The 27506-nt window shown below is 38.5% G+C and overlaps 1 protein-coding gene across 6 annotated transcripts in view; it reads left to right on the forward strand.

The window, feature by feature from the left end:
- The first annotated feature begins 200 nt into the window (after positions 1 to 200).
- Znf131 (zinc finger protein 131) overlaps positions 201 to 27506 on the forward strand; it is a 32517-nt gene continuing 5211 nt past the window's right edge. The window contains exons 1-6 of one of the 6 annotated variants that reach the window (XM_003470200.5): positions 203 to 422; positions 1318 to 1456; positions 2530 to 2631; positions 13500 to 13644; positions 22061 to 22421; positions 22524 to 22746. In XM_003470200.5, coding sequence (XP_003470248.2) covers positions 321 to 422; positions 1318 to 1456; positions 2530 to 2631; positions 13500 to 13644; positions 22061 to 22421; positions 22524 to 22746 — 1072 coding nt within the window. In that variant the 5' untranslated portion in view covers positions 203 to 320. The other 5 variants (XM_005003783.4, XM_005003782.4, XM_063258120.1 and 2 more) reach the window with 5 other exon arrangements.

A 27506-nucleotide genomic window follows, 5' to 3' on the forward strand; every position in this document is an offset into this window, starting at 1 on the left:
CAAACTTCGAGAAAAGTCTAAGTAAAATTCAAACACTATAGGGATGAGTAAGGCAATCACCCGCGGGGATTAAGGATCACTAGTTTAACAGGGCGGAGGTGGGGGCCTGGAGAGGTGTAGCTAGAGCATCACGTGTGATTCCCAGAAGATGCGCGTTCAGAGACCAGCAAACACGTGTGCGGCCGGCGCAGCGAGGGCGCGCCCCGGGAAGGAAGCCCGGCGCCCCAACGTACTCGTGCCCCCGACGCAGCGCCGCTGGAAGTCCCGGCGAGCACACGTGTAGGCCCGAGCGGCAAGGCACGCTGGCCCCCGAGGGGAAAATGGGGAGTGAGCCGCAACTCGGAAACGGACGAGACCAGTGCGATCCATGCCCCGGGAGGGGAAAACCCGGAAAGCCAGTGGAGGACGCCCTGCGAGCTAGGGTGAGGAGGGCCGGCCCAAGGCCCAGGAGTGGGCGGGGTGGGGCGTGGCTGGGGGAGGCGCGCAATACAAGCGTTCCGGGATGGTCAGCAAGTGTATTCTGAATTCCGGGAGGAAACACTCACATATGAGTCAAGTGAGGGAGCCATGGGAGGGTGGAAAGGCGGCAATTTAGGTACCCCACCTTCAGTCTAGCAAAGCCCTGCACCGACCTAGCGCCACCGCAGGAAAAAGGGCGCGGCCTCGCCCTCTGTGAGCGCCAAATATGTCTCAGATGGCCCCGCCCCCTATATCACGGATTGGGAGCGTGGCTCATCCCATCACTGGTTAGCGCTAGGAAGGCGTCTGCGTCTTCCGGAGCCCGACGCGGTGACGCAGTACGTCGACGTAAGTGATGCGTAGGCCTGGCCCGCTCCTCCTTCCCTGAGTGAGTGCCGGCCCGATCGGGGCGGGGGAGAAAAGAGAGAGCCGGGGAGGTAGAGGCGACCCAGGAGTCGTTTGGGCCGTGGGCCGGACCGGGTCCCGGGCGGCGGGAGCCCGGGCCGGGCGGAAGGGTTTGGCGGGCCGTTAGCCGCCGCGACTGCCGGTCCCCTCCCTTGCTGGACTTGCGCGCCCAGGCGCCCGGAGCCTCCGGCGCTGTGCCCACCCCGCTCCAGCTCGCGTCTCCCGACTCCAATTAGGTCAGGCTCGGAGTCCGACGGCCGCGGCTCCGGCCCGCAACGCGCAGCGGCCACTCAGCTTGCCTTTCTTTCTTTCCTCGCCTTCTTCTCTTGCCTCACCTTCCCCCTTTCTTTTCACCTTTCTGGGGGTGTTTTTGTTGTCGTTGTTTCATGCTTTGGAGGTTTTGTTTCTCAGCCCGAGCTCATGGGTGAACATTATCATGCGCCTCTTTTGTAGAACAACCCGACGGCCATGGAGGCTGAAGAGACGATGGAATGCCTTCAGGAGTTCCCTGAACATCACAAAATGATCTTGGACCGATTGAATGAGCAGCGAGAGCAGGACCGCTTTACCGATATCACCCTGATTGTGGACGGTGGGTAGGACAGAGAAGCGAATTCGTGTCTTCAATTCTTTCCGACACCCGCCTTTTTTTTTTTTTAAACCATGGTCTATGGGCTCCCTACCAAAGTCTAAACTGGAACTGGAGGGCCTTTGACAGTGTCCGCTGACACAGACCATGCTGCAGAAAGCTGGTTGGCTGGCCCTGCTTTCACCATAGGCTGTTGTCCATTGCATTTTTAGTTCTTGGAGTCTATTGAAGTTTTTCTCATTGCACACTTAATAATGGGCTTGAGAAGTTACTTGAGAATGTTTCGCTAATAGATGAGGAGGATGTCTTAAAATTCTTGGTTTTTCTCTTCTGTTAGTAAACTGCTTTGAGGAGTCCCTCATCGATCATTTGGGAAGTGTTTGCTTTCCAGCCTTCCAGCTTTCCAGGTGGTCTTGGGGGGGGGGGGAACGTGAGAGAAAAGTTGGCTGCACTTGTGTACCCTTTTAGTAAATTGGGGTCTTTACCAATCTTAGTTATTATAATTGAGGCTAACCCAGCTTGCCTGTATTGGCTAATTAGTGGAAATCCACTATTTAAAGAAGCTGTTACTGTAGGTCTACCCTAGAGTAGGTCTAACCTATTCTGTGGTTTGGTTTTCTTTTTTCTTTTCTTTCTTTCTTTTTTTGTCCAAATGATGTATGACATTTTGGATTGTCTTTTTTTATATATTACACTATAAACTGGGTAGGATATGATTCTTGTACTTAACTCAAGGTAACAAAGGTTTAAGATAGTGATGACAAACCTTTTAGAACTTTCAAAGATAACGGACTGCTGCTGTATGTGAGCCATTGACTCACCACCACTGTTCTGGGAGGTTCCTTGTGTAGTAAATCAGCCTTTGTAAAAATGGATTGAAAGTCTTTGAAATAAAGATTTGACTTCAAATTTGCCAAGGTGGTTGATAATATTTTGTTTTGGCTTCAGTAATTTCTCTAGACAGGTAACTATATTGTGAGGAAAGAGCTATTTTACTTCGTTTTACCTTTCATTTTATTGTGCATAGGTATAACTCCCCCGCTCCCTTTTTTTTTTTTTTTTTCTTCCTAACTTAGGGCACCATTTTAAGGCCCACAAGGCTGTTTTAGCTGCTTGCAGTAAGTTCTTCTACAAATTCTTTCAAGAGTTTACTCAGGAACCTTTGGTGGAAATAGAAGGTGAGTGCTTGTTTTAAATATAATATTTAATGAACATAATTGGTGTGGTAGTAAGCCAAATTGGTTTTTGGAGGCACAAGAATTTTCAGTAAAGTGCCTACTAGAATGAGTGACCAGGAAAAGCTGTTTGAGATGATGGGTTTTCAGGTCTAAAAGGACCAGTCATCTATTAGTAAAGTAGCAATTTTTTGTTTTGCTTTTTGGAGACAGGGTCTCACTACATTGTACAGGCTGGCCTTCAAATAGATTATGTAGCCCAGGCTATCCTAAAACAGTGATCCTCTTGCCTCAGCCTCCCAAGTGCCGGAATTACAGGGATGCACTACCACGCCTGGCTCTAAACCCATCTCTTAATGGGTTTATGTTACAGACTGGTAGGAATGCTGTTAAGTTATTGTACTGGTAGCAGTAATGATATGGTAACAGAGGTGCAGACAACATGCACAGGATGAAATAGACTGCAAAAATAAGGAAAAGACTAGGAAGGATGAACTAAAGTAGCATCCAGAGGAATTCTAGCTGCTATAGTATGTGTTAAGGTACAAACAGTCCTCAGGTATAGTTTGAAACAAAAAGTGTGTGGGTTTTTTGTTTGTTTTTTTATCGGTACCAGGAATCGAATTCATGACTGCCTGCTTGCAAGGCAGGCACTTATGCTGCTGAACTAAATCCCCAGCCCCAAAAGATGGTTTTTGTAGTTGACATTTTTTCTAGTTGCTTACCAAGTGCCAAGCATTGTGCAGTGTAGTGTGTAAATTATTTGCGGCTCACTTTAATCTTTGGATTTTCCATTTCCAATTTATACACCATGGAACAAATTCCAAAAGATTGTTTGCCCAAGGTTGCTCACTTGGGAATAGACTCAGTTTGTACTCTTACTTGCCATTCTTTTATCTTTTGCTGGTAGGGTACTCTTTTCCTCAACCCCTCTTACACCAAAATCCAAAATTAGGAAATAAATCAATTTGTCTACATAAATATAGACTCTTAACTTCTGTCAGTGTTGTTGAGTTTTTGGTTTTATTCTCTCACCGAGTACTTTTTGTTATGAGTAGGTTGCCTAGAAACAGTATTCCCTTGGAAAAATGAGATGCCTAGGGGAAAAAAGAAAGCAAAGAGTTAAGAGTATCTTTTTATTTTGATATGTTCCAATTTCTTTTTTCAAGGAGGGAAGGTTTACCTCAATTTGTAGAGGTTTCAGTCCATAATTGGCTGGCTCTAATGCAGGGTGGTATGGCAGAGTGGCAACAGTTCATGGCAGTGGAAGACTGCAAAAGAGCAAAAAGGAGATTCAAGTTGTTGATAAATTCATAAGTAATCTTTTGAGTGTTTGTAAGGGAGATAGCATAGGCATAATTGGAATTTCATGCAGCTTACTAAAATTAAAATCTGGTTGCCTAAATTGTATTGGTTTTACTACAATGAGAGACTCCCATCAATCCATTCACCTGAGGCTTGTTAAATGTCCTCAGGCAGGTTACTTTACCTCAGTTGTGTTCCTGTCTCTTACGAAGCTTGGGTTAATAGGCTTGTAATGATCAGTTAAAATAATGTAGGTAGAGTGGCTGGCATTGTGTTTGTAATGGAAGGTGTTTGTCACATTGAATACTTACTGTACGTATGTTGTGTATTATGTTAGACCAAGGTGCTGAAGAATTGATGAATATAACATCCCCAATAAAAAGTGAAAACTATAAAGAAAATAAAAATAAGACATGCCTTAAGGAATTTGAAAATGTACTATCAACAGGTAAAGAAATGAATAGAAAAAGGTACAGACTGTTAGTGTGGAATGGTATCACTGAGAGGGGAAAAGAAGTTTGGACTACTTTACATAAGAATGATTTCAAAGAAGAACTCATTTCTGCAGTATCTTAAAAAAATCTTTAAATAGCCAGGGCTGGAATATTCATCCCAAGTGGAAAGAAGACATTGGAAGTAGTGGATCTTTCTGAACACCGTTCACCTTGGAATTTTCTTGTGTGCTTCTCAGTACCTCTGACCTGCTATGTCTGTTATAATATTGCACACATAAGCCTTCAATATTTAAACTGCAGACTAATGAAGTAAAATGGAAAACATTTTGTTGTTTGACCAGATTCATGTTCACAGAATGAATTTTGCTAATGTCTTATGCCCCAAACAAAGGAATTGCTTTTCTGTTTAGCAAGGTCATCTAGCTATAAAGAAAACCCCAGGCATATAACTAGAAATTTTTAGTTTTAGTTTTAGCTTTACTATTTGTCAGTTGTGTGACCTTGGACATCTTTGCTACTACTTTTTTTTTTTTTAATTTTTAAAATGTCAAATATTTTTGGATCGTGTCGTGGACATCTTCAACACCATGTTACAAGACTAGGTGCCATTGGAAGTCTCTGGGAAATGTTTTTATTTTGTTGAGAGGCAATCAGTCAGGTCAGGTTCAAGCTCTTCAGTCTGTGGATCCAGTTCTGTTGTAGTTTTGAAAACCTTTGAGGTGCTCTCCTGGTCCCCAGTGTGGAACCTAAGTGGTACTCTATACCATAAAGCCTTTACTATGCAGCCGTGAGTCAGGGCAGCTCCCTTCTGATTTCCTTTGCACTCATGCTCTTAGGAGCTCCTTTTTGTGGTTTTCTGGCTAGAAAATGGATTTAATCCTTTCAGTGCGGTCATACACTTGCCAAAGGTGGGTTCATTTCCTGAATAAAGTACTGTTAGAGACAGGGGTGGGGGACATGTTTTACCTTCATACTTTTTGGATCATTCTCTTTCCCAGTGTTTGCCAAAATTTTGTGAGCTTAGGTGGTAGGCACCAGCCATACATGTGTAGCCTCAAAACGAGCTTATTTTGAGTCAGCTGAGAAGAAAAAGTAACCAGAAAAACCCTTTTTTCTCCCCTTCATCCTCTTTCCTGGTAGTCTATCCAGTAAGTTTCTCTGGGAGGTTTGTTTTTTTTTTTTTTTTTTTGTCTCCACCTACTGTTCAGTTAAAGCTTTGGACTTTCAAGTCTAATTTGGCATGTGTGAGAGGAAAAATAAAAACCAACTTACTGCTTTTTGAGTTTTGATTTCTCTTCCCAGTCTTCTTGCTTTATTTTCAGGGTCCTTGCGTATTTGCTTTAATGTATTCTCTCCAAGATTTTTAGTTATAATTAGTGGACAAGATGGGGGTGTTGCTTCTGTATTCTCTCATCTAGAACTGGAGCCCCCATCTATAAAATATGAATAATGATTTGTAGCAGTGCTCACTACCTGTATGTAAGAAACACTAAGGAGACTTATAGGCACCAGTACCTAGAGAGTATCTGTTAATCAGTTAGGATTTCCACAGAGTGAATGTAGGCATGTGAATTTAGAAGTTCTTTGGCTTCTTGCTAGTGTGTTTTCTGAGGACTAACGATTGTAAGGATGATTGGAGAGTTTGTGAGACTCAGGTTGTACCTCTCAGGCCTGCTGAGTCACAGGATTCCTATATGATTCCTGTGTGTTTGAGGGTTTGAGCCTCATTTCCTAGAATGATTCTAATTTATAGTCAGTGTTGAGTACCACTGCTTTGTAGAAGTTTGTAAAGGTAAATCACTTGTACATTAGAAAAAGTTTTTAAAATTATAATGTACTTTGAAGTGAGCTTAGCTAGTTTATCCTTGTTTTCTGGTTTCTAGGTAAAGTAAACTTTCTAACTTTTGGCTTCAGATTAAAATTTTTCTTTTTCTTGTACTGGGATTTGAGCCCAAGGACATTCTACCACTGAGCTATATCCCCAGTCCTTTTGATTTTTTTGAGAGAGGATCTCCCTAAGTTTCCCATACTTGACCCAAACTAATGATTGTCCTGCCTCAGCCTCAGAATTTTAGCTCTTCAAATCAGTTGCAGCCCAGCCCAGCCCAGCCCAGCCTTGTGGCTTAGAATTATACCACATATAATCTGTAACCTTGATTCATTCCCTGGTTTGGAACTAAGATTCTAGTTTTGTAAATTCATGCTTTTCTGCTTTTTTTTAAAACCAGATCCATAATCTAGTTTCTCTTTAATGGCAATACTCCCATCATGTCCAGAAATTTTAGCTCCTATTATCAAGAACAGAACATCCAACTGCATATTCAGACATTGTTTTGTATAGATTTCTACCAGTTAGGAGAATTCTGTAAGACAAGAGAAATGCCTAGATATAGCTGTTTTGTGTTTTTTTCCCCCCTAAGCATTGTTGTCAAGGAGAAGACACAGATTAAAATGTTCACATCAACATATTCTTTAGATGCTGTCTTAGAAAAAAGTTTACTTTCCTGCATACTTACATTGTGACAGGAGTAAGAGATTGATGAGAAAATCCCTTAGTCAAGGTTTACAAGTTACCAAACTAGTCCTGATAGAAAAATATTAACACTATCACCTACTGCCTTACTTTGTGGGCAGGTGTTAAAGAGGTTGGCTAATGTTAGCTAATTAGTTAGATCTGTGATTCGTTCCCAGGATGGTGTTGGGCTGGTCACATAAGAACCATCTGAGAAGTGCTTATAAAAAAAATTCTCATCCCAGGTTTGATTGCAAAGATTAGGAACCAATATTTTTATTAAGCCCACAGGTGATTCTGATCAATCAAAACTGAAAAGAACGTCCACAGTTCTTTATTCAAATCCTTGGAGGCCAGATATATTTCTCAGTATTCCAGACTTCAAAAATTTTCTAAGGTAATATAGTTTATGTTCATAATATATCCAGTGAGGCTTAGTGTGACATTCTATAACTCAGCATTAATATTTTTGAAGCAAATTGTGTTAATTTTTACTCTTAAGTGGGATGAAGACTACATATAATTTTAATGAGTTCTAACCAAGTTTTGCTGCCAGGCTTTTGGGGTATCTGTTGTTTAAGAGATTTGGAAAGCTGGGCATGGTGGTTTATACCTGTAATGCCCAGCAGTTGGGAGGCTAAGGCAAGAGGATGAAGAGTTCAAAGCCAGCCTAGACTATGTAATGAGACCCTCTCTCAAAGATTTGGGGAAGCAGAGGCAAAAGGTTAACTCTGTTGGAGAGATACTAACGAGACAGGATAAAAAGATTTATCCTTAATTTCGTGTAGTGATGAGGAAAAGGGGAAAAAGTGTGTATTTAGTGAGATGGAAAATACAAGAGTAAGAACAGATTTTAGACAAGTTTCACTATTAATTTACTGAGTGTGGGGTCTTCATGTAATGGCCAAGTTGAAATCATCAATAAAGATCTAGAGCTCCAGAGGGAGAAAAGGATACTGTTTAGGTGGAATGACCATATGGATCTGTCCTTTCTTTGACTGCAAATTGCTGAGCAGCATTCTTTAAGTATTAAATGTATTGAGGTTATTTGAAATTCATTGTTATTAGATAGTTGTGCTGTTTCACTGAGTCTACTGATTAAATAAAAGACACTACCGATCAGTCAGTAATGTGGCTGGAATATCAGGTAGTACATAGCTGTGATCCCAGAACTTTGGAAGGCTAAAGCAGGAATATGTTAAGTTCCAACTCTGTCTGACCAATTCAGTGACTTAGGGAACCTCTGTTTCAAAACTTAAAAAAGGGTGTGGCTGTAGCTCAGTTCAGAACCCCTGGGTTCAATTCCCAACACTTTTTTAAAAAGCTGATAAACAGTAAAGATATAAATGAAATACTGGAAACAGTAAAGATTTATTACAGGTTAAAGAATGTCTCCTGCTTTTGTTAACTTTTTCTCCCTAATGTGAATCAAATTTTGTTTTCCTGAATGCTATTAGTGCTGGGTGTTAAAAACTTGTAGGTGAATTTTCAAGGGGCTAATAGTTAAATTCTCCAAATACCATTGCATTTATTCTAAGATTGTTTTAACAATATGTGGCACATGGAATTTTGTCCAGATGTCTTCAGTCATTGTCAGCAGCTCCTTTGGATTTGTAAAGAAAGCAGAAGAGGTGTCTTAGTCACCTTTTTGTCACTGAAACAACATCTGACACCTATAAATTAAAGGTTTATTTTAGCACACTTTTTTTAGGGGTTGTTTGTTTGTTTATTTATTTATTTATTTATTTTGAGACAGAGTCTCGCTGTGCAGTTCAGGCTGGCCTGCAGCTCACTTTGTAGCCCAGGCTGGTCTCGAACTTGCAACGATCCTCCTGCCTCAGTCTCCCGAGTGCTGGAATTACAGGCATGAGCCACCACACCTGGCTTGCACATTTTTAGTCCATAGTTGACTGATTCCAAGGGAGGTAGGTCTGGTGAAAGAAAGCGGTTCGCTGGAAAGCAGAGTGAAAGGAGGAATCTAGTCTAGAAGATGTGTTCTTCCAGGTGACACCCCCAGTGATTGCCTCTTTTGAGTAGGCTCCACCTGCCAACACCAAGCCAGTTATATCATCCCATAAGCCAGTCACCTTCTACGACCCCCAATCTCTTGAGCACATGAAGCATTGAGAAGCAGATAAAAATCGTAGCAGAAGTATTATGTAATCTTAATACAGTTGAGATTCTTGGTAGTGTTAGAAGTCTTCTGTCTAAAATACTGAAAGTGCCTAATATGTGAATTGTCAAGAGTTTGTCAAGATGTGAATTGGGAGAACAAGCCATATTTCCCATCTTACTTTTCCAGAAGATCCCATGGAACATGTATAGATGGGAGAGAAGATAGATTCGGGGAGGTTTAGAAGTGTGAACAAAGGTGGTGGATCTATAGTAAGTGACACCATGTACTCTGTATTGCCTTGGTTACTTTTCCGTTTCTGGAAAATACCCAGCACCCACAGTTTAACGGAGGAAAGGTTTATTTTGGCTCACATTTAAGTCCATAGTCAGATGGCCTCAAAGTACGGTGGCATGGCAGAGAAGAAAGTTTATGGCATGGCAGCAGGGAATAGAAAGATCAAAGTGGGAGAGAGAGCCCTTTTCATACCATGTTCCTAGTACCCATCAGGCTTCTCTCAACATGCCATTTAGCTATAAACTCATCAGTAGATTAACCCACACTGATGAGTATCATACCCCCATGCTCAGCTCCCTAAAGCTCCACCTCAGTGTTTTCCAAGATGAAGAAAAGGTTCAATCTTTATCTCAGCATCATCCATTTAAATTTTCATCATGGACTTAGGAGCTAGACTCTTTAAGTTTCATCCTAATTTTATCAATTATTCAGCATTATTATGAGACTTCATTTTTGTGGAGTTACTTGAAGCCATCCCTGGTATACAGTAAACATTATAAGTGTGTGTTTGATTAAAAGTAAAAGTTTTATTGTATGTTAGGGAACATTTAGATTATTTTTAGAAAGGCTATCCTTTTGAATTTTTTTTTGTCTTTTTCGTTTTTATCGGTACCAGGGATCAAACTCAGGACCGCACACTTGCAAGGAAGGTGCTCATGCGGCTGAGCTAAATCCCCAGCCCCTCCTTTTGAAATTTTTGATCAGACCCCTAAAACAACATAATTATTTTTCCCTCAGGCTGTTCTCAACAATGAAGGAAGTTATTAAAAAGCAACAAGAAGAAAAATGATTCCGAGAACTATATAAAATTATTAGCCTTTGATGAATCTAGTTATTTTTAGTTTGGCCACATGGTAACTCAGTAATTAAATTCTGTCTTGTGTGGAATCAGGGTTTGTAGCAAAATGTGAGAGTTTTGACTCCCTAAATGATATCTTTATATCATTTTAAGTGCTTAAGGGCTTCAAACAATTAGGTGGAGATTCCATCAGGGTTTTTTGTTTTGTTTTGTTTTTTGAGACAGGGTCTCACTAAGCAGTTCAGGCTGACTTGGGCTCACTTTGTAGCCCAGGCTGGTCTCGAACTTGCAAAGATTTGCCTGTCTCAGGCCTCCTGAGTGCTGGGATTACAGGAGTGTGCCACCTTGCTCAGCTCCAGCAGTATTCTTTGCAGTCTTTCCAAAGGCCACATTTAAGTATATAAAGCAGTTGGAACGAACATGATATTCTTGGTAGTGGTTGCATTTGTACTTACTGTGTGTAGTTTGGACTTGGATGTTTTAGTTAAAAATCTGTTAAAGGTAGTTCTGTCTTTGTTCCTTTTAATAACTTTGCATAGCCTTGATTTAGCAAACCAGAACAATAATATATAATTGTTTTAAAGAATGTAAAGAAAGGGAGTATCACTTTGCAACTAAATTTTAAACACAAAACTTAAAAGTGGAATCGTAAGGGCCTAAATTCGAAAGTAACTTTGTAGTATTTATTCTTACTCCATGTGTCTACATTGTAGGAAGCACTGTTAGGACCTCTGAGGTGAGTATACAATCAAAAATCATTTCCCTCAGGTGGGTTATAGTTAAAAAGACATCTATGAATTGCAGTTATCAGAACATAATATAGAGTTGATGTGGAGGAAGTATTACAGATGGTTTTGTTAGCAAGTCATGAAAGTGAGCAGACCTATTGTGGAGATTTAATCAGTTATCAGAAGCCTGTCAAAGAGAAGTCCACGATCTGATAGTTTCACTTATAAATTCAACCAAGCATTTAAATAAGAATTAATGACATTCCTCAAAAACTGAAAAGGAAACTTTTTTTGTGAAATCAGAATTACTCTGATGATAAGAAAGATACCACAAAAACTGTACATCAATATTCCTGATAGAGATGCCAGTATCTTCAAAATAATGTCATATGCAACAGCATATTAAAGGGATCATACACTGTGACCAAGTGTATCCTTCCTGGGATGCAAGGATAGTTTAATACATAAAAATCAGTTAGCATGATATATCACAATCATGAAGGATAAAAATCACATGAACATATCAGTTGGGCAAATTTTGATAAAAATTCAGCACTTCATAAAAAGAAAAACAAAGTAGGTAGATAGATAAGGGAAAATACGTGAAGTCAGAAATCTTTTGTATAGCAAAAGAAGCAATCAGCAGCGTGAAAACAGCCTACAGAAGGGGAAAAAATAATTTGCAAATGAAATACCTGATCAGGGGCTAATACCAAGTTATATAAGGAACTTCTACAACTCACAATAATAAACTATTCATTTTAAAAAATGGATTGAGAAGGGCTGGGGATTTAGCTCAGCAGCATAAGCGCCTGCCTGGCAAGCATGAGGTTGTGAGTTCGATCCTCAGTACAAAAAAAAAATGGACTAAGAACTTGAATAGATTTTACTTTGGAGAAGACAGGTGGCCAAAAAGTATATGAAAAAAATGTTTCACGTTACCAGTTGTCAAGAAAATGCAAACTAAAACCACTGTGAGATACAACTTTATATCTGTAAGGGTGGTGGTTATGAAGAATGCAAAAGACAACAAATGTTGGTGAAGGTACAGATAAAGTGGAGCCCTTGTCATAGTTACTAGAAATGGATTTGACTACTATGAAAAACATAGAAGTTTCTCAAAAGTTAAAAAGAACTGTATAATCCAGCAATCTCATTTCTGGGCATTTATCCAAAATAACTGAAATTAGGAGCTCAAAGAAATACTAGCATTCCAGTGTTCTTTGCAGCACTATTCGTGGTAGCCAAGATGTGAAAGCCTACATGTTGACAGATGACTGGATAAAGAAACTATATGTACACATCGAGACTATTTGTCCTTAAAAATTTACCATATTTGACAACGTGGTTAAACCTTGAGGATGTTATACTTAGGCCAGTCGCAAAATTAATACAAATCTCTACTTTTATTTAAGATAGTCAAGTGGTATTTTTTTTTCCCTGTTTGAGTTACAGGCATAAGTCAAGTGGTATTTAAAATAGTCAAATTCATAGTCAGAATGTAGAATTAGGGATTAATGGATTAAGAAGAGAAAATGGGCAATTTGTAAGCAAGGGTATAATGTTTCAGTCAAGCAAGATGAAGATCTGTACAACATTTTGAGGTAGTGTATGCTTATTAGAGTAGATCTCAATTTTTTTTTGCTGCAGCAAAAGAAATTTCATTGAGGATATGGCATCAGAGTTGAGCCTGCAAAGGTGGTAGCATTTATCTAATCAGAGATAACATTAAGCATCAAAACGAGGGTACCCAGGCATGATGGCACATTTTATAATCCTAGCTTTTTAGGAGAGAGTGAGGCAGGAGGAGGACAAGTTGGAGCAGTTTAGTGAGACAGTTTTGAAACGAAAAGGGCAAGTGATATAGTTCATTGTTCTCTGGGTTCAGTCCCAGTACCACAGAGAGGATGGTAGGGGTTAAGTATTAATTAAGACAAAGTATTGGCATAGAGCTTGTTTGAAAAATACTATGCAGTGTACGATATTTGTAGTTTAAAATTGAGAAAGGTAAATATAGAAAAATAGCATGAGGGGTCTTGAAATAAAGACAGACATACTGAAATTTACTTGCTAAGCTGTGGAAAACCATTAAATATTTTGGAACTGAGTTGACACAGCTGTCATCTGGCATGTCTGACCTGTTACAAGTTAGTTCATGTTATTGAGTAATGATTCTTACTGTTGTATAAGAGCCTTTTGGAGTCATTTATAAGAAAATGGATGCAAAGCTTGAGACCATAATGCTAACTGGAGTAGATCAGATACAAACCTGTATACCACATGGTTTCTTATACATGAGAAACCCAAAATACAAATAAAGAGCAAAATAAAAGATAATAGAAAGTAGGTAATAGACTTTTCAGATGGAAAAGGAATCAAGAGATAAGGAAAATAAAAAGAGAAATTAGAATGTGTTACCCACATAAACCAGTTGCATAAGGAATGTGATCATTTTGGACTGTAAAAAATCTTAAAGTCTTCTAGTTGTGCTAGAATGTAGTTGTAATACTAACTTTGTTAGTAATGAAAATTTTCTCAGGAAATTTAAAAAGTGACAGGCAATCAAATTTTAAGCAATTTTCTGTACTATTTTTTTCTCTTTATTATGTATTATAAGGTTTGAGTTAATGTGAATCCATGCTAATACACATTTTCTTTACAGGTGTTAGTAAAATGGCCTTTCGTCATTTAATTGAGTTCACATATACAGCAAAATTAATGATACAAGGAGAGGAAGAAGCCAATGATGTATGGAAAGCAGCAGAGTTTCTACAAATGCTAGAAGCTATCAAAGCCCTCGAAGTCAGGTAATTATTTCTTCAATGAGGTGTAGATAGTCATGTCAGACATAATTTGCTTGTTGGTCAATAACTTAGAAACCTGAGCGTGGTGGTACATGCCATGCCTATAATCTAGCACTCGAGCAGGCTGTTAGGAGGAGTAATAAGCATGACCTCAGCCTAAAAGGTGTAACAACTTAGTGAGAGATTGTCTTAAAATAAAAAGGACTAACTGAAATATAGTTCAGCAGCATAAGCACCTGCCTGACAAACACAAGGTCCTGAGTTTGATTCCTGGTGTCAAAAATAAAAAGGAATGGGTACACAGCTCAGTGTGAAGACCCTAGGTTCAGTCACCAGTACCAGAAAAGAAAACAAAGCAATTACAATATGCCATGCCTCTAGAGAAGTACATTTTAAAATTAAGGGTATTTAAGCATGTTTCAAATTTTTCCAGATGCTGATGGTTTTTTTTTTTTTTTAACTTGTATTTGATTTCCTGTCCTTGTGGAAAAAATCTGTGCTAAAATGAAAAAGCACCTTTGATTGAATTTAAATTGTAAATTATTTGAATCAAGTCTTATTCTACAAAAGTTTGTCTTTAAAGGTTCAGATAGTACTGTTTGAGGATATTGGTAAGCAGGCCAGGTGGGGATGTAAGGCAATGAGTCAAATTAGAAATACTATAATACAAAAACATTCAATATATACTTGCTTATTGGGTTACATCCAGCCCTGAGTTTTGAAGCACTAGCACAAAGAAAAAAATTTCAGTTACATTATTCATAGTTATAGGATGAGAACAAACTAACTTGCTAATGAACCATTCCTGGTATTAAATCATAGTATTTCTACTAGCTGGTATGAAGAAAGCATTAAAGAATGTAATAACCAAGGATCTGAACATAGAGCAGTATAAAATAATACAGTGACCTAAAACAAGTTCTAAGAGTCATTTTCCCTGGATTAATTTCCTAGCTGTACCACTAGGTGACCATAATAAAATTGTTCAAGCTTCTGTCTGCTCAGTGGCCTGATTTGTCAAATGGGAGATAGTAATGGTATTTTCTATATAGAATTACATTTGTGAGGTTAAATGACTTAGTTAATGTCACATGCCTAGCATGACATCTGGCAAATAGTACTCTAAATGTGTGAACTATTACTATTATCACCTGGTACTTTTTTAATGATGACCTTCAAGATAGGTCTTTGGCATGAAACCAGGCCACAGTTAGGCAAAGTTTGTTTCATGAAGGAACAAATTGATTTAATTCAATAATCCAGCAGGAAATTTTAGACTTTCTCTGAAGAAGTAAACTGTAATTGTCCAAAAATACCATTTATTTTCATTAGTTTGGTAGCTCAAGACCAAGCTTTCTGAAAAGAGCTTGATGTGTTGTATTTTCTGATTGATGTTTGCCCCTAGCAAACAGGTATTTAGCAAAACATTTGTGACTAGATGGATGCAAGTATGCCGGTCAGAATCAGACTAGTACTCTTCCTGCAGAGAGTGCTATATTAATATGAGTACCAGAATATAAGTATGTGTTGAAGATGTATAGTATACCTGGTTAGGTCATCTGTTCTCAGAATGGAAGTAGGCAAAGGGAATGCATATGGAAAGAACAATATCAGATTTGTGGTTAAATCTTCGATAGTCTTCTGAAAAAAGGTTTGTGTGACCTCTTTGCTGTCTATGGCTATGAGTAGTACCTCACTGGGGAAAAAGTTCTTGGCTACAGAACAGCAGAACATTCTAGAACAGTGGTCTATTTAGGAGACATTTAATGGAGTTCATACATAGTCATTGAGAGGTGAAAGTAGGAATGATTGGGGTATCATTGTACAGTATTTAGAACCTTCTACAGGTGTTGTAACACTGGGATTCTCATAATAATTACAATCATTTCTGCCTTTCAATATACAGTAATATGTATCATTTGTTGAACCAGATAGGCATGCAGGGTACTCTGACATGTACCTTTAAAAACAGAAGATAGTGGTTGTTGCATAGTAACATTGAAATACTCTGCAGTGTCTGGGCTTCTATAAGAGTCTGGGTCCCCTCCCCCCCATATGTGAGCTAAAACTCAATATTAATTGTTTTTGGTTGCAAATTTGATATTTTGAATAAAGCTTCAGTACTATTTATGTCTGTTTTATCCCCACACAGTTTGTTATTATTGTTTGACTTTCTTGGACAAATCTGTAAAGTCTTTGTTCTTCATATGGGATTTAAGATCTGCTAAGTAAACTTCCTGATCAGCTAATGAGTGAACAGAGATTTCCTGAAATGCCTTGAACCATCACTCTCCACATAACGAGGCGCTGAGCTGTCTATATTGGGGTACACCACCAGCGTTCCCTCATCTGGTTTACAGTTCTGCCTTAGCATTTACTTTCTTATTGCAGAGAAACTCGAGGTCATAGAGAAATGAGGCCTTTGACTCTTTCTGGGCAAAGACTCTCTTGGGCAAGCATATAGCCCTGTGCATGTGTGGCCTCCTAGATTCCGTGAAATATGTCAGTATTTCTGAAGGCCTCCTGTGGTCATTTCATTTCTCAGTTGTTTCTTAAGAAATGAAAATTTCTGGTCATCTCGATAGCCACAATTGGTAATGCTACCTCAGTGGCTGCAATAAAGAACAATCACTGTTTTCTGTTTTTTGGTTTTTCAAGACAGGGTCTCACTATGCAGTTCAGCCTGGCCTTGGGCACATTTTGTAGCCCAGGCTGGTCTTGAACTCAAAAGATCCTCCTGCCTCAGCCTCCTGGGTGCTGGGATTACAGGCATGAGCCACCGCCCTCGGCTGTTTTGCTTTTTATTAACAAGTTCCTTGTAATTAAGACTATTGGAAGAATGAATCCTAAGTCATATAGCGTTCCCTAGGTTTTCTTTGGGGACAGGGGGGTTTACTAGGAATAGAACTCAGGACCTCAGGCTTGCCAGGAAGGTGCTGTGCCACTGAGCTAAATCCATGGCCCCTTTCCTATATTTTTTTTAATCTGTGCTAGATTGATCTTTTCAATTACTGTATGTAAAGTACTTAAAACAGTATCTACCACATATTAAGTCTGTTTTTTGCTTGTAATACCCTCTCCCTACTTTGTTCACTGACAAATCTTACTCATTTTTCTTGTCTCAGTTCAGAGTCCACTCTAAAGCCTTGTACGATTGCTCCGAGCAGATTGACTTAGGTTCTTCTCTATTTTTTATGCTTTCCATTCAAGTAATAATTACCTAATATTCCTACATTTTCCCATTAGACCTCAGCCTTACTGATGCAAGACATTCTGTATTTTTTCATCTTTGGAAGCCATTTAGATGAGTTTGAAAAATTTCCTCTGAAACCTCTTGCTCAGAATATAAACTGCATCTCACTTTGCAAAACAAAGCCTGTTAGTAGCATTTTTTTGTTCTTAATTCCTGTTTGGAGCAGGGATTTGGGTTCGCCAGGTCATAGGCAAGCAGAAGGCTAGTTAACAACTACCTTACAATTTTCCTCCACAATTGAAAAATGAGCCATACTTTTTTATTATGATAAAGATCACATTTCTTTTGATGTCTTTAAAATAGGGATACCTCTTTAAAGTGAGTGGTCAATCCTCAAAACTTAGTTTCATTTAAATTGTTTTGCAGTTACTTATAGCAATTGAGATTGTTAACTTGAAATATCTTCCAAATGATTACACTGAGTCGATGTTAAAGCAAAGTTATTATGCAATTCTAGCAATGGAAAGGGAGCCATTTTACATTGATAGAACAAATACTTGTCTTCAGAAGAATGAGTACAAAATCAGTAACTGAGGGTTTTATATGTCCTTCAGAAGGAAGACAAATATAACTGGCTGTCCCTAACATTGCAAAAAAACAAAAAAAGATTTAACAGGCTAGTCAGTTGAGAAATGAAAATTTATTATTTGTGGTTAAATTGACTAAAACTGGTAAGAAGATTCTTGTATAACTTTTGCTCATATAGAAGGTGCATAAGGTGTTCTGCATTTGCAGTATAGAATTATTTTTAAAATACAGTGTAAATTTTTTGAGCAGCACTACAAAACACACAATAGGTCCTTATTTTGCTTTGATGAAATTACATCATTGCTTATATAGAACTCAGTGGCTTGTTCATGGTAGAAAACAGCAGATACTATGTAGATTTTTTTTCTTTAGCTTCTTAGAACTTAATTTCATGTAACTTCCACTTTAATTCTAGAATTTACATTTTGATAATTACATGTCTGTATCGGTGTAACCACCTCTACAATTAAGATATAGAAGAATTTCCGTCACTCTAGAAGGTTTTTTGATGACTCTTTGTGGTTGATTCTGATCTTCTGCCCTGGGTAATCATCAGTTTAATTTTTGGTTTAGATTGGTTTGGTTTTTTGAATAGCATTTTGCAGTATAGTTTAGGCTGACTTTGAATTCATTGTATATAGCCCAAGCTGGCCTTAAACTCTACAATCCCCCTGCATCAGCCTGCCAAGTGCTAGGATTACACGTATATGCCACCACACTCAGTTTAATTTTTAATCATTGTAGTTGTATTTTATGCCTTGGATTTGCAGTGCTGGGTGTGGTGGAGCAGCTTGAGCTCAGGGCCTCAACCTTGGTAGGTAAACACTCTACCACTGAGCTACCCCTCCAAGCCTAGTTTTACCTTACACACAATGTCATATAAATGGACTCTCACAGTGTGTAGGCTTTCACATTTGACTTTTTTCTCTTAACATTTTGTTTTAGAAATTTGTCTGTGATGTTGTGTTCTTTTGTTCCTTTTTATTACTGGGTAGTATTCCACACCATGGGTATATATAATTTTTGTTTTTCTGATATTTGTTCGTTTTTCAGTTTTTGACTATTAGAAAAAGGTTGCTATACACAAGCCTTTGGACCTATAACTTCATTTCTCTTAGTAAATATCTTAGTTACTTTTCTCCCGTTGCTGAGACAAAATACCCAAGGTTAAAGGAGAAAAGATTTATTTAGCTCACAGTTTGTAAAAGTTGCAGTACATAGCTGACTTCCAAGGCAGGGTAGCACATAGCTCTTACTCAAAGCCTTTCTTTTGGAATAATCAAGGGCATTTTTACAAACTTACAGACCTGTTATGTTTTCCACCTTTACTCACATGGGCCATTATAAGTGTATTTGCAAGCATTGTATTTAATCAAGTAGGCAGTATTCTTAAAATATAAGGTGAAATCAGTTCAGTAAGGAAATCCAGGTGACTAAAACAATTAAATTGAATTTTTTTAAGCCCTGTTTTGGACAGGCAAGAGGTACCAACCAGATTGTCACAGCATTGCTCTTGGGGAAGAGAAAACAGTTGTGTTCAAAATTTACTAGTTACGTTTGTATAAGTTTCCCACTCATTTTGTCTTCATTACCTAGGAAGCAGCTGAGAAGAAATGATTTCTTTCATGGGTTGTTGCCAGTGGTATAGCTGTCTGTTCTGGTGACAACTAAATTTGATAACCAAACTGCCTTACTTTCTTGGACAAGAAGAAGGTGAGGGAAGTAGAGTCAGAAACCTTTGAGTCATTGTCTGGGGTCATTGTAGTGTTCTACAACATCAGTGTTGGTGGTAGGAGAGCATGAAAGATCTGTCAATGTCTTGACTGCTAGTTATTAGTCCATTGTCAAGTAGCATTTATGATAAAAACCACACCATTTTTGGACTACAGATGGTTTAGAGAACTGAACATAGTGCCAAGATTAGTTTGAAGGGCTGTGGTTTTACAGCCTAAACTAGCTAATCAGACTGGAATAGCAACAGTATAACCTGAAAAAGTGTTGTCAACAGTGGTGACCTGATACTCCTAGGATGAGGTTGAAGGTCTGATATAAGCAGAGGTGTGGCAATACATCCAGAGCAATCTTTCATTTGGTGTTGTGTGTTATCACATCTGGAATTAGGTTGGATTTAGGTATTCATGAGACAATCTTAGATAGTGCAGGCTTGATGGCAGCTTGATTTATCTTATTAGGAAACAGTCCTTTATATGAGCATCTAAGTAAGTGATCGAGCCAGTGCCAGTAGCAGCTGTTACTTTTTTACAGAGTTGGAGCCGTGGACATGAGTATCTTTAATATACCTACACTTACAAGTTAGTAGAACAGAAAACTAGACTATATTGGCAACAACTCCTGAGTCAATAAATATGTAGCAAGGTTAAGCATGGGAGATGTAGCCTACAGCTGTGAGGACAGCCTTGATTCGTGCCCACTGAGTAGATCCATTGGGTCCACTTTGTTTGTTTTAGTTTGTTGAGGTTGTACACTTGGAGCAGCCCCTTGAACACTATCCTGTTTCAACTTAGCCTAACAGTGAATCATGGATCCCATTAATTTAGTGCCTTTGCTTTGGGCAACAGAGCAAGAGAGCCACCACTTTTTCATATACTGCTTTCTTAGATATGCCGTTTCTGTTTGACAAATGGTGCAACAGGACATCATCAGTGTAATTTTCACCTTTATTAGTCGTGAAGTCTGAGCATGGCTTTTCATGCTCTCTACCATCTACTAATACTGATACTGTAAAACACTGTGAATATCAGACTGGAAAACCTTCAGACCTCCATGAGTTGAGTATCAGCTTAACAAGTATCCAACTGCAAGTAGATTTTTGTTTGTTTTCTCTAGAGGGAATGTACTTTGAAATTGTGTTTGAAGTCAAATCCAAAGCCCAAAGAATTACTTTTGGTTAAAAGCTGCTTTCACTTGCCTGACGCTCTACTGCAGAAGCATCAGTTTCAAAGACTGGCAGCTTCAGGGTTGGCCAGAAAAGTAGAGAATATGCTCCCATTTGATGGACAAGTTCCATCACAGTCTGTTGGTTGGAGCCCCCCCTTAAGAATGCTGGTTTAGCTGGATGTGGTGGTGCACTCCTATAATACCAGAACTTGAGAGGCTGACACAGAATGATCACTGTGAGTTTGATGCCAACCTGAGTTCCATAGTGAAATTCTGTCTCAAAAAGAACAGCTGAATGTTAGTTTATAGATTTGCTGATGTAAAGGAGAAGCAGAATGCCCAAGTGAGATACATACTGTCTATAGTATCCAAAAAGTCCAACAGGGTGTTGGGCCTCATTTTTGGTGGAAAGAGAGGGAAAGAAAAGTTTTTTCTTAACTGGTGGAAGGATTGAACATTGTGAAGCTGTCTACATAGATTAAAAAAAAGTCTTTACTTCATCCACTGTCAGGAAGTCCTCTCTTTTGTCTCTACGTGTAGCTGATCCCATTTTTGGGTGATCCTCTCTGGTTCTCAAGTGATAAAGAAGTATATGCACATTTCTTACTGATGTTCAGACAGCAAATCAACAACCTGTAGGATTGACCCTATCCTCAAGGTCAGGGTGGCGGCCTATCCTTCTTCAAACCATACCCACACATCATCAATTAAATACAAGTGCCTCCTCTCTCCACAGAATCAGTTAGGATGATGAGTTGGGCATCAGAATATAACAGAGCCATGCAAGTTTCATTCTGTCACATTCCCCGTACCCCGGCACTCATCTAAGTGATTAGTATGAATTGATTTTACTTGTGGGACCAGGAAGACTTTGGCTCTACCCCCAACTTTCATTCTTAAATCAACTAGAATTGAGGTAGAGGGAGAAGGCGTGGGGAGGGGGGAGTGATAGAGGAGGAAATGTAGAAATGTGTGAAGTAAACAAGATACAGTTTCTTTCCATTCCAAGCAACACAGACCCATACGTAACAAGTGCTCCACTAAACTAACTTCCATTGGTTTCAGCCCTTCCAAAAACTAGTCAACACCAAGGTATTCACAGCTGACGCTATCATTTTCAGCTTTGGGGACTCCCCAGTTCAGTCATCTGCTTCATATCGCTTTCCAGCTGGGGCCTCAAAGTCTATACCTTTAGCTTGAGTTAGATATTATTTGCATAGCAGTTACTTTTTTAGAGTACCAATTAATCCTGAGTATTCAGTGTCCTGCTTTCATGATATCACTTCTTAAGCTTTTGTCTAGTTTTCATGTAAAGGTTGGGAATAGGGAAGATCAGCAGATTTATCACTGAGATTTTCTCATCTTGTGGAAATTTGGGTGTTCTGACATTTAAGTCTGACCCATTTTGAATTAATGTTTTATTCATGGTGTACAAGGATTGAGGTTTTATTCATGGTGATACAAGGATTGAGGTTTTATTTTTCCCATACAGGTACCAAATTTTCTAACATGTCTGTTAAAGATTGTCTTTATTTTCATTAATTACTTTGGAATCTTCTTTGCAAAGCTATGTGTGGGACTGGTTCTGGATTTACTCTATATCTAGTCTCCATATCTATGTTTTCACCAATATCATGTTAGTTGCTCTAGCTTTATGTAAATTTTATCAGTTTCTTCAAAAGAGCCTCATGAGATTTTTGATCTTACAAGTTTTTAATGTCTATACATTATATATTTCAGAAACAAGGAAAACTCCGCTCCTTTAGAGGAAAATACCACAGGAAAAAATGAGTCAAAAAAAAGAAAGATTGCAGAAACTTCGAATGTTATCACTGAGTCATTGCCATCTGCAGAATCAGAACCTGTGGAAATTGAGGTGGAGATTGCTGAAGGTACAATTGAAGTGGAAGATGAAGGCATGGAAACATTAGAGGAAGTAGTTTCTACCAAGCAGTCCATAAAGTACATTCAGAGCACAGGTTCTTCTGACGATTCTGCTCTGGCGTTGTTGGCAGATATTACCAGCAAATACCGTCAAGGTGATAGAAAAGGGCAGATTAAAGATGAAGATGGCTGTGCATCTGACCCCATAAACAAACAGGTAGAAGATATTGAAATTGTGGAACTTCAGCTGTCACATGTGAAGGACTTGTTCCATTGTGAGAAATGTAACCGTTCATTTAAATTGTTTTACCATTTTAAGGAACACATGAAATCACACTCCACTGAGAGTTTCAAGTGTGAGATATGCAATAAAAGGTATCTTCGGGAGAGTGCATGGAAACAACACCTAAATTGTTACCACCTTGAAGAAGGTGGGGTCAGTAAGAAGCAAAGAACTGGGAAAAAAATTCACATATGTCAGTATTGTGAGAAACAGTTTGATCACTTTGGACATTTTAAAGAGCATCTTCGAAAACATACAGGTAATTAGGAAGTACTTTATGTTTAAAGTATATTTTTTTCACACTCATTTAAGTCTATATGTAAATCTTGTTTTTTTTAATGGTACCACTTTGTTGATGTATTGATACTTTGAATGCAAATTAGTATCAACTTTGAAAGTGATTGTCATGTTCATGCCTTGCCAGTTGAAAAAGACAGTTTTAAGTTAAGGATCATAAATTATTAAATCTTAACAGGGGAACTTCACTGTTCCGATTTTTACATTTTTCATGTTAGTATGTTGCCTATGTAAGTACATTTACAAGCAAGCTCTGACACGTTTATACTTTGTATACATTTAGTATCCATTCTGGCCCTTTAGGCATTATGTGTCTTGTCTCCTTTTACATCTCAAAATGACAAAATGTCAGGACTGGTAAACCACCAGGGAGCTGTAGCAGAGTCTTTATACCCTGTTCCTTGTAGGAGCCACACAGTGCCCGAAAGGAAGTTTACCTCAGGCCTCTGGCTGTCACAGTTCTGAATTCCCTGTATGTATATATATTTTTCCCTCTCTGGCTTTGCTCCCACTTGCCAAGCGTTCCTTGCTACGTTCTCCAGGGCCAACCATGGGACCTACCACCTCTTGAATCTTGGGTCGGTTCTATACCTACTGCAATAACTAGGATATGGAAAGAGCAGTTACTACCAGGTGCCAAGAATTAAGATTAGACACTGGTTCCTAGATTCTTGTTACACATAGTAAGGCTGTCTGTACTCTTGGTATGGTAAGTTCAGCTATTTAGAACCTTTCTCTTTGATGCTAGAGTTCATTTTCTTACAGATCTCTCATTGTCCAGAGTCACTTGTATACTAGTTGAAATCGAGGAACCAGGTAGATTCAAATAATGATATCCCTTGCCATCCAAAGTCTTGCTCTCAGTCCTTGGGAACTAAATACCAAGGGAATGTTGTACATTCTTAAGGCTCCATATTGATTTAAAATGATTTAAAGTACTAATTTGGGTAACTAATAGACAAATTCCTTGGATAATCCTCATTTCAAACATGTGTTTATGTTTGGCAATTATATTTTGGGTTCTTAAAAAATCATTTGTGTTGGTGAATATATTTTGTGACAGATGGCATAATTTTATAAAAGAATTACTGTATCACCAGCATGATAAACAAGGATCAGTAGATAACCAGTGAACTTTCCTAGGAGTTTCTAGTACCCCAACAGATGATCAGTTAGCTTTTCTGGCACTTCCTAGAAATGTGAAAGTAGTTCTATCCAAAACATGACCCTAGTGATTTAACTTATTTGAAAACTAGATAACACAGATCATTTTGAAAATTGGAAACATGTTACTGATGGCCTGTGCTTTTCATTTTGGATTGAACAAGGCTGAAGTGCACAACACATTTCAAAATAGTGGTAAAATAAGTAACTTAATATGATTAGTTATTTATAGAACCAAGCTGGGCATTGGTGGCACACACTTGTAATCTAGCACTTGGGAGGCTGAGGCATGAGGATTGTTGCAAGTCTGAGACCAGCCTGGGCTACAGAGTGAACTCAAGGCCAGCCTGAACTCTATAACGAGCCCTTGTCTCAAAAAGACAAAAAATAAAAAAATAAATTATAGCACCATATGTCCACTGTAATATCTATTCAACACATAAACTGAACTTTGTCATATATTCAGTTACTGTGCTAGTAATTGGTGACAAGATAGTTGCAGATATTTGTAATCATTGGCTTCCTGAATTCAGAGGAACATAAATTGGTGGTTTCCAGTTTGTGTGTAAGTTAATAAAGGATGGTCTTTTTCTTTTTCTTTTTTTCTTTTTGAGACAGGGTCTCATTATGCAGTTCAGGCTGGTCTTGGGCTCACTTTGTAGCCCAGGCTGGTCTTGAACGATCCTCCTGCCTTAGCCTCCCAACTGCTGGGATTACAGGAGTGCTCCCCCACACTGGACTCAAAATGATGGATTTTTTTTTTTTCTTCTTAAAATAGAGTGTGAAGATAGGAGACAGTTATGTCCCTATCTGCAAAACTCATAATACATTTTCTTAGTTTGCATATTTTAATAGGTTAATGATTTGATTGCTTACATTTTCTTAAAGAGTATTCTGTAGCTTAATTTGCAGAGCTATACCTATTACCTATCCTGATTTTATTTTGTTTCCATTTGTTGAATAATGATGATAGTACTGTCTTTATAGGCCAACAATAGAAAGTTTTAGAGTCCCTGCCTCATGGAACCCACTTGTATTGGAGTAGGTAGACATGCAGACACACTCAGTGTGACAGGCTTAGTGCTAATAGAGGCAAAGAGAATCTTGTGTGAGTGCTTGTGAAGATGGAAAAGACAAACACCTTCCTAAGGGGTTTACCCTGTGACTTTCATAGGAAAAGAAGGCTAAAAACAGGCATGACAAGCAAAGGAAATAAAACAAACCTAGAGGAATGAGTGAAAGCAAGTTGTTTGGAGCACTGGTAGTAGTGCATAAGGCTGAAGATTGGGGTTCAAGCAGAGCACTGATGATGGACCTTTTAGTGCTTTCAGTGATAACAAACAGCTGCTGGGGCATTTGTGCTCTAGGTTCACTACCACTGAAGTAGAGTAATGCTAGGAGATGTGGTTGAAGAAATTAAAAGGACTGACCAGGTTGTATGCATCAGCTTAAGTCATCAAATGGGGGATCTACAGGTGGCTTAAGGACAAAAGAGAAAGGCAAGTGATGAGAGATGAGGCTAAGATCATGTAGCGCTTTTCATGTGGTAAATGAATTTGGGTTTTGTCTTTGAATATGCCAGATCATTTTAAAGGAGTTATGTTGGGTTTAATAGTACTTCTACCTTAGACAGCTAGCAACATAGAGTGAGGTAAAACCTGCTAGTTCTAATGAGGGATCTGTTCAGGTAAACTAAACCAAAATAAGAACTTGGATAAAGGCAGCAATAGTGAAAAAAAAGATAGAGATTTGAGTAGTGTTAAGTAGACATAATCCACAGGATTTGGCGATCTGTGAGGAGTAGGATAAAACAGAAGGTGACTTAGTTTTCTGGTTTAGATAACTATCTGATTGGAGATTATTAGCTAAAAAAAAAACATAGAAGGGGGTGTAAGTTTAGGCATGAAGGAAAGTATCAGACTCATTGGCACCTAAACTTGAGTGACACCTAGTATAGAGAACAACCTAGAAGTGATATTTAACTATGTTTTTAAATACTATAGTCACTCCCTTGTTTCCAAGAGAAGTGTAGAATTAGAGGAAATGTGGATCTAAGCTGGGCTTGATGCCACATTCTTTGTAATCCCAGCTACTCAGGAGGCCAAGGCAGGAGTCTTGCAAGTTTGAGGCCAGCCTGGGCAACTTAATAAAACCACATCTTAAAGAAAATAGAAAGGACTGGAGGTATATAGCTCACTAGTAGAGCAAGGCCCTGGTTTCAAGTCTGTACCAAAAAAGTGGATGCAGGAATCATTTCAGTTATAGCTTGAGTTGTGGCATTTACCAGCATGTACCTGGTCACTTTCTTTGCTTTCTTTAATATATAAACAAAGATAATGATTCTGTATAGGGTTTATAACAAATAATAAAATGGTGAAAAACACTTTGAAAATTGTAACTCTACACATCTAAAATAGAATAATCTACTTCTGGATTTTACTGGGCTTATTAAACTAAAATTTTAGGGGCTGGGGATTTAGCTCAGCGGCATAAGCGCCTGCCTTGCAAGCAGGCAGTCGTGAGTTCGATCCCTGGTACCGATAAAAAAAAACGAAAAAGACAAAAAAAAAAAAAAAAGTTTCACTTTAAACTAAAATTTTTAATACAGAAGCAGCTAAAGTGGTATTTTATGAAAAATAAGTCTTTTCTGCCTAAGTACAGCTCTTCAGAAGCATCTACTGGGTGGAGTTGTAAGTCAGTGGTAGAACGTATGTATAGGCTTGCAGTAGGCCTTGGGTTCCATCTCTAGCACCACAAGGAAAAAAAAAGATACACAGTGTGGTGGTACAATCTGTAATCCCAGCACTCTGGGAAGCTGAGTCAGGTCATAAATCCAAGCCCAGTCTGGGTAACTAAGCAAACTTAGTGACACCCTGTCTCAAAATTTTAAAAGCACTTTGGGATGTAGGTCAGTGCAAAGTCCCCAGATTCATCCCGTACCACCACCACCCCCCCAAAAAAAAAGAAGAAAAAACAATTACTACAGTTGTTTTCTTATCTTTCTATGTATATTCCCTACATTTTTAAGTAGTCAGCAGACAAACGTGCATACATGGTTTGGGGAGAAAAACCAGGAACATAGGGTAGTAGTATGGTTTTACGCCATTTAATTTGTTTTGGAGTCTTTTTTATTTTTTTTAATGAAACATCTTTTTTTTTTCCCACAGCTGTATAATATTTTAGTGTATTGGATATACCATAGTCAACTACTGTTAATAGACATTCAGGTTTCACTAGGTTTATACTGTTATAAACTATGCTGCAGTAAGTATCCTTGCATACCTACTTTGTCTACATGCTCAAGTAATTTAATTTTTATTTTTTTTCTTCAAGTAAATGTGAGTAGAAGTAATTTAATTTTTAAGAGCAAAATTGCTAGATCAGAGGATATGAGTATTTTCAATCTTGACAAACACTGTCAAATTGCCCTAGGAAGCTAGGCCAGTTTACCTTTGTAGACTACATTGATAATAAAAATAATTTTAGAATTATGTACTAATGAAGCCCCAAAACCTAATCATTTTACGTAGCAAGTTGGCACTGTATCCCAGCAATTTT

Source organism: Cavia porcellus, unplaced genomic scaffold (assembly GCF_034190915.1).
Source record: "Cavia porcellus strain 051 isolate PalLab524CR breed Dunkin Hartley unplaced genomic scaffold, mCavPor4.1 scaffold_11, whole genome shotgun sequence".
In the NCBI taxonomy this organism is placed as follows: domain Eukaryota; kingdom Metazoa; phylum Chordata; class Mammalia; order Rodentia; family Caviidae; genus Cavia; species Cavia porcellus.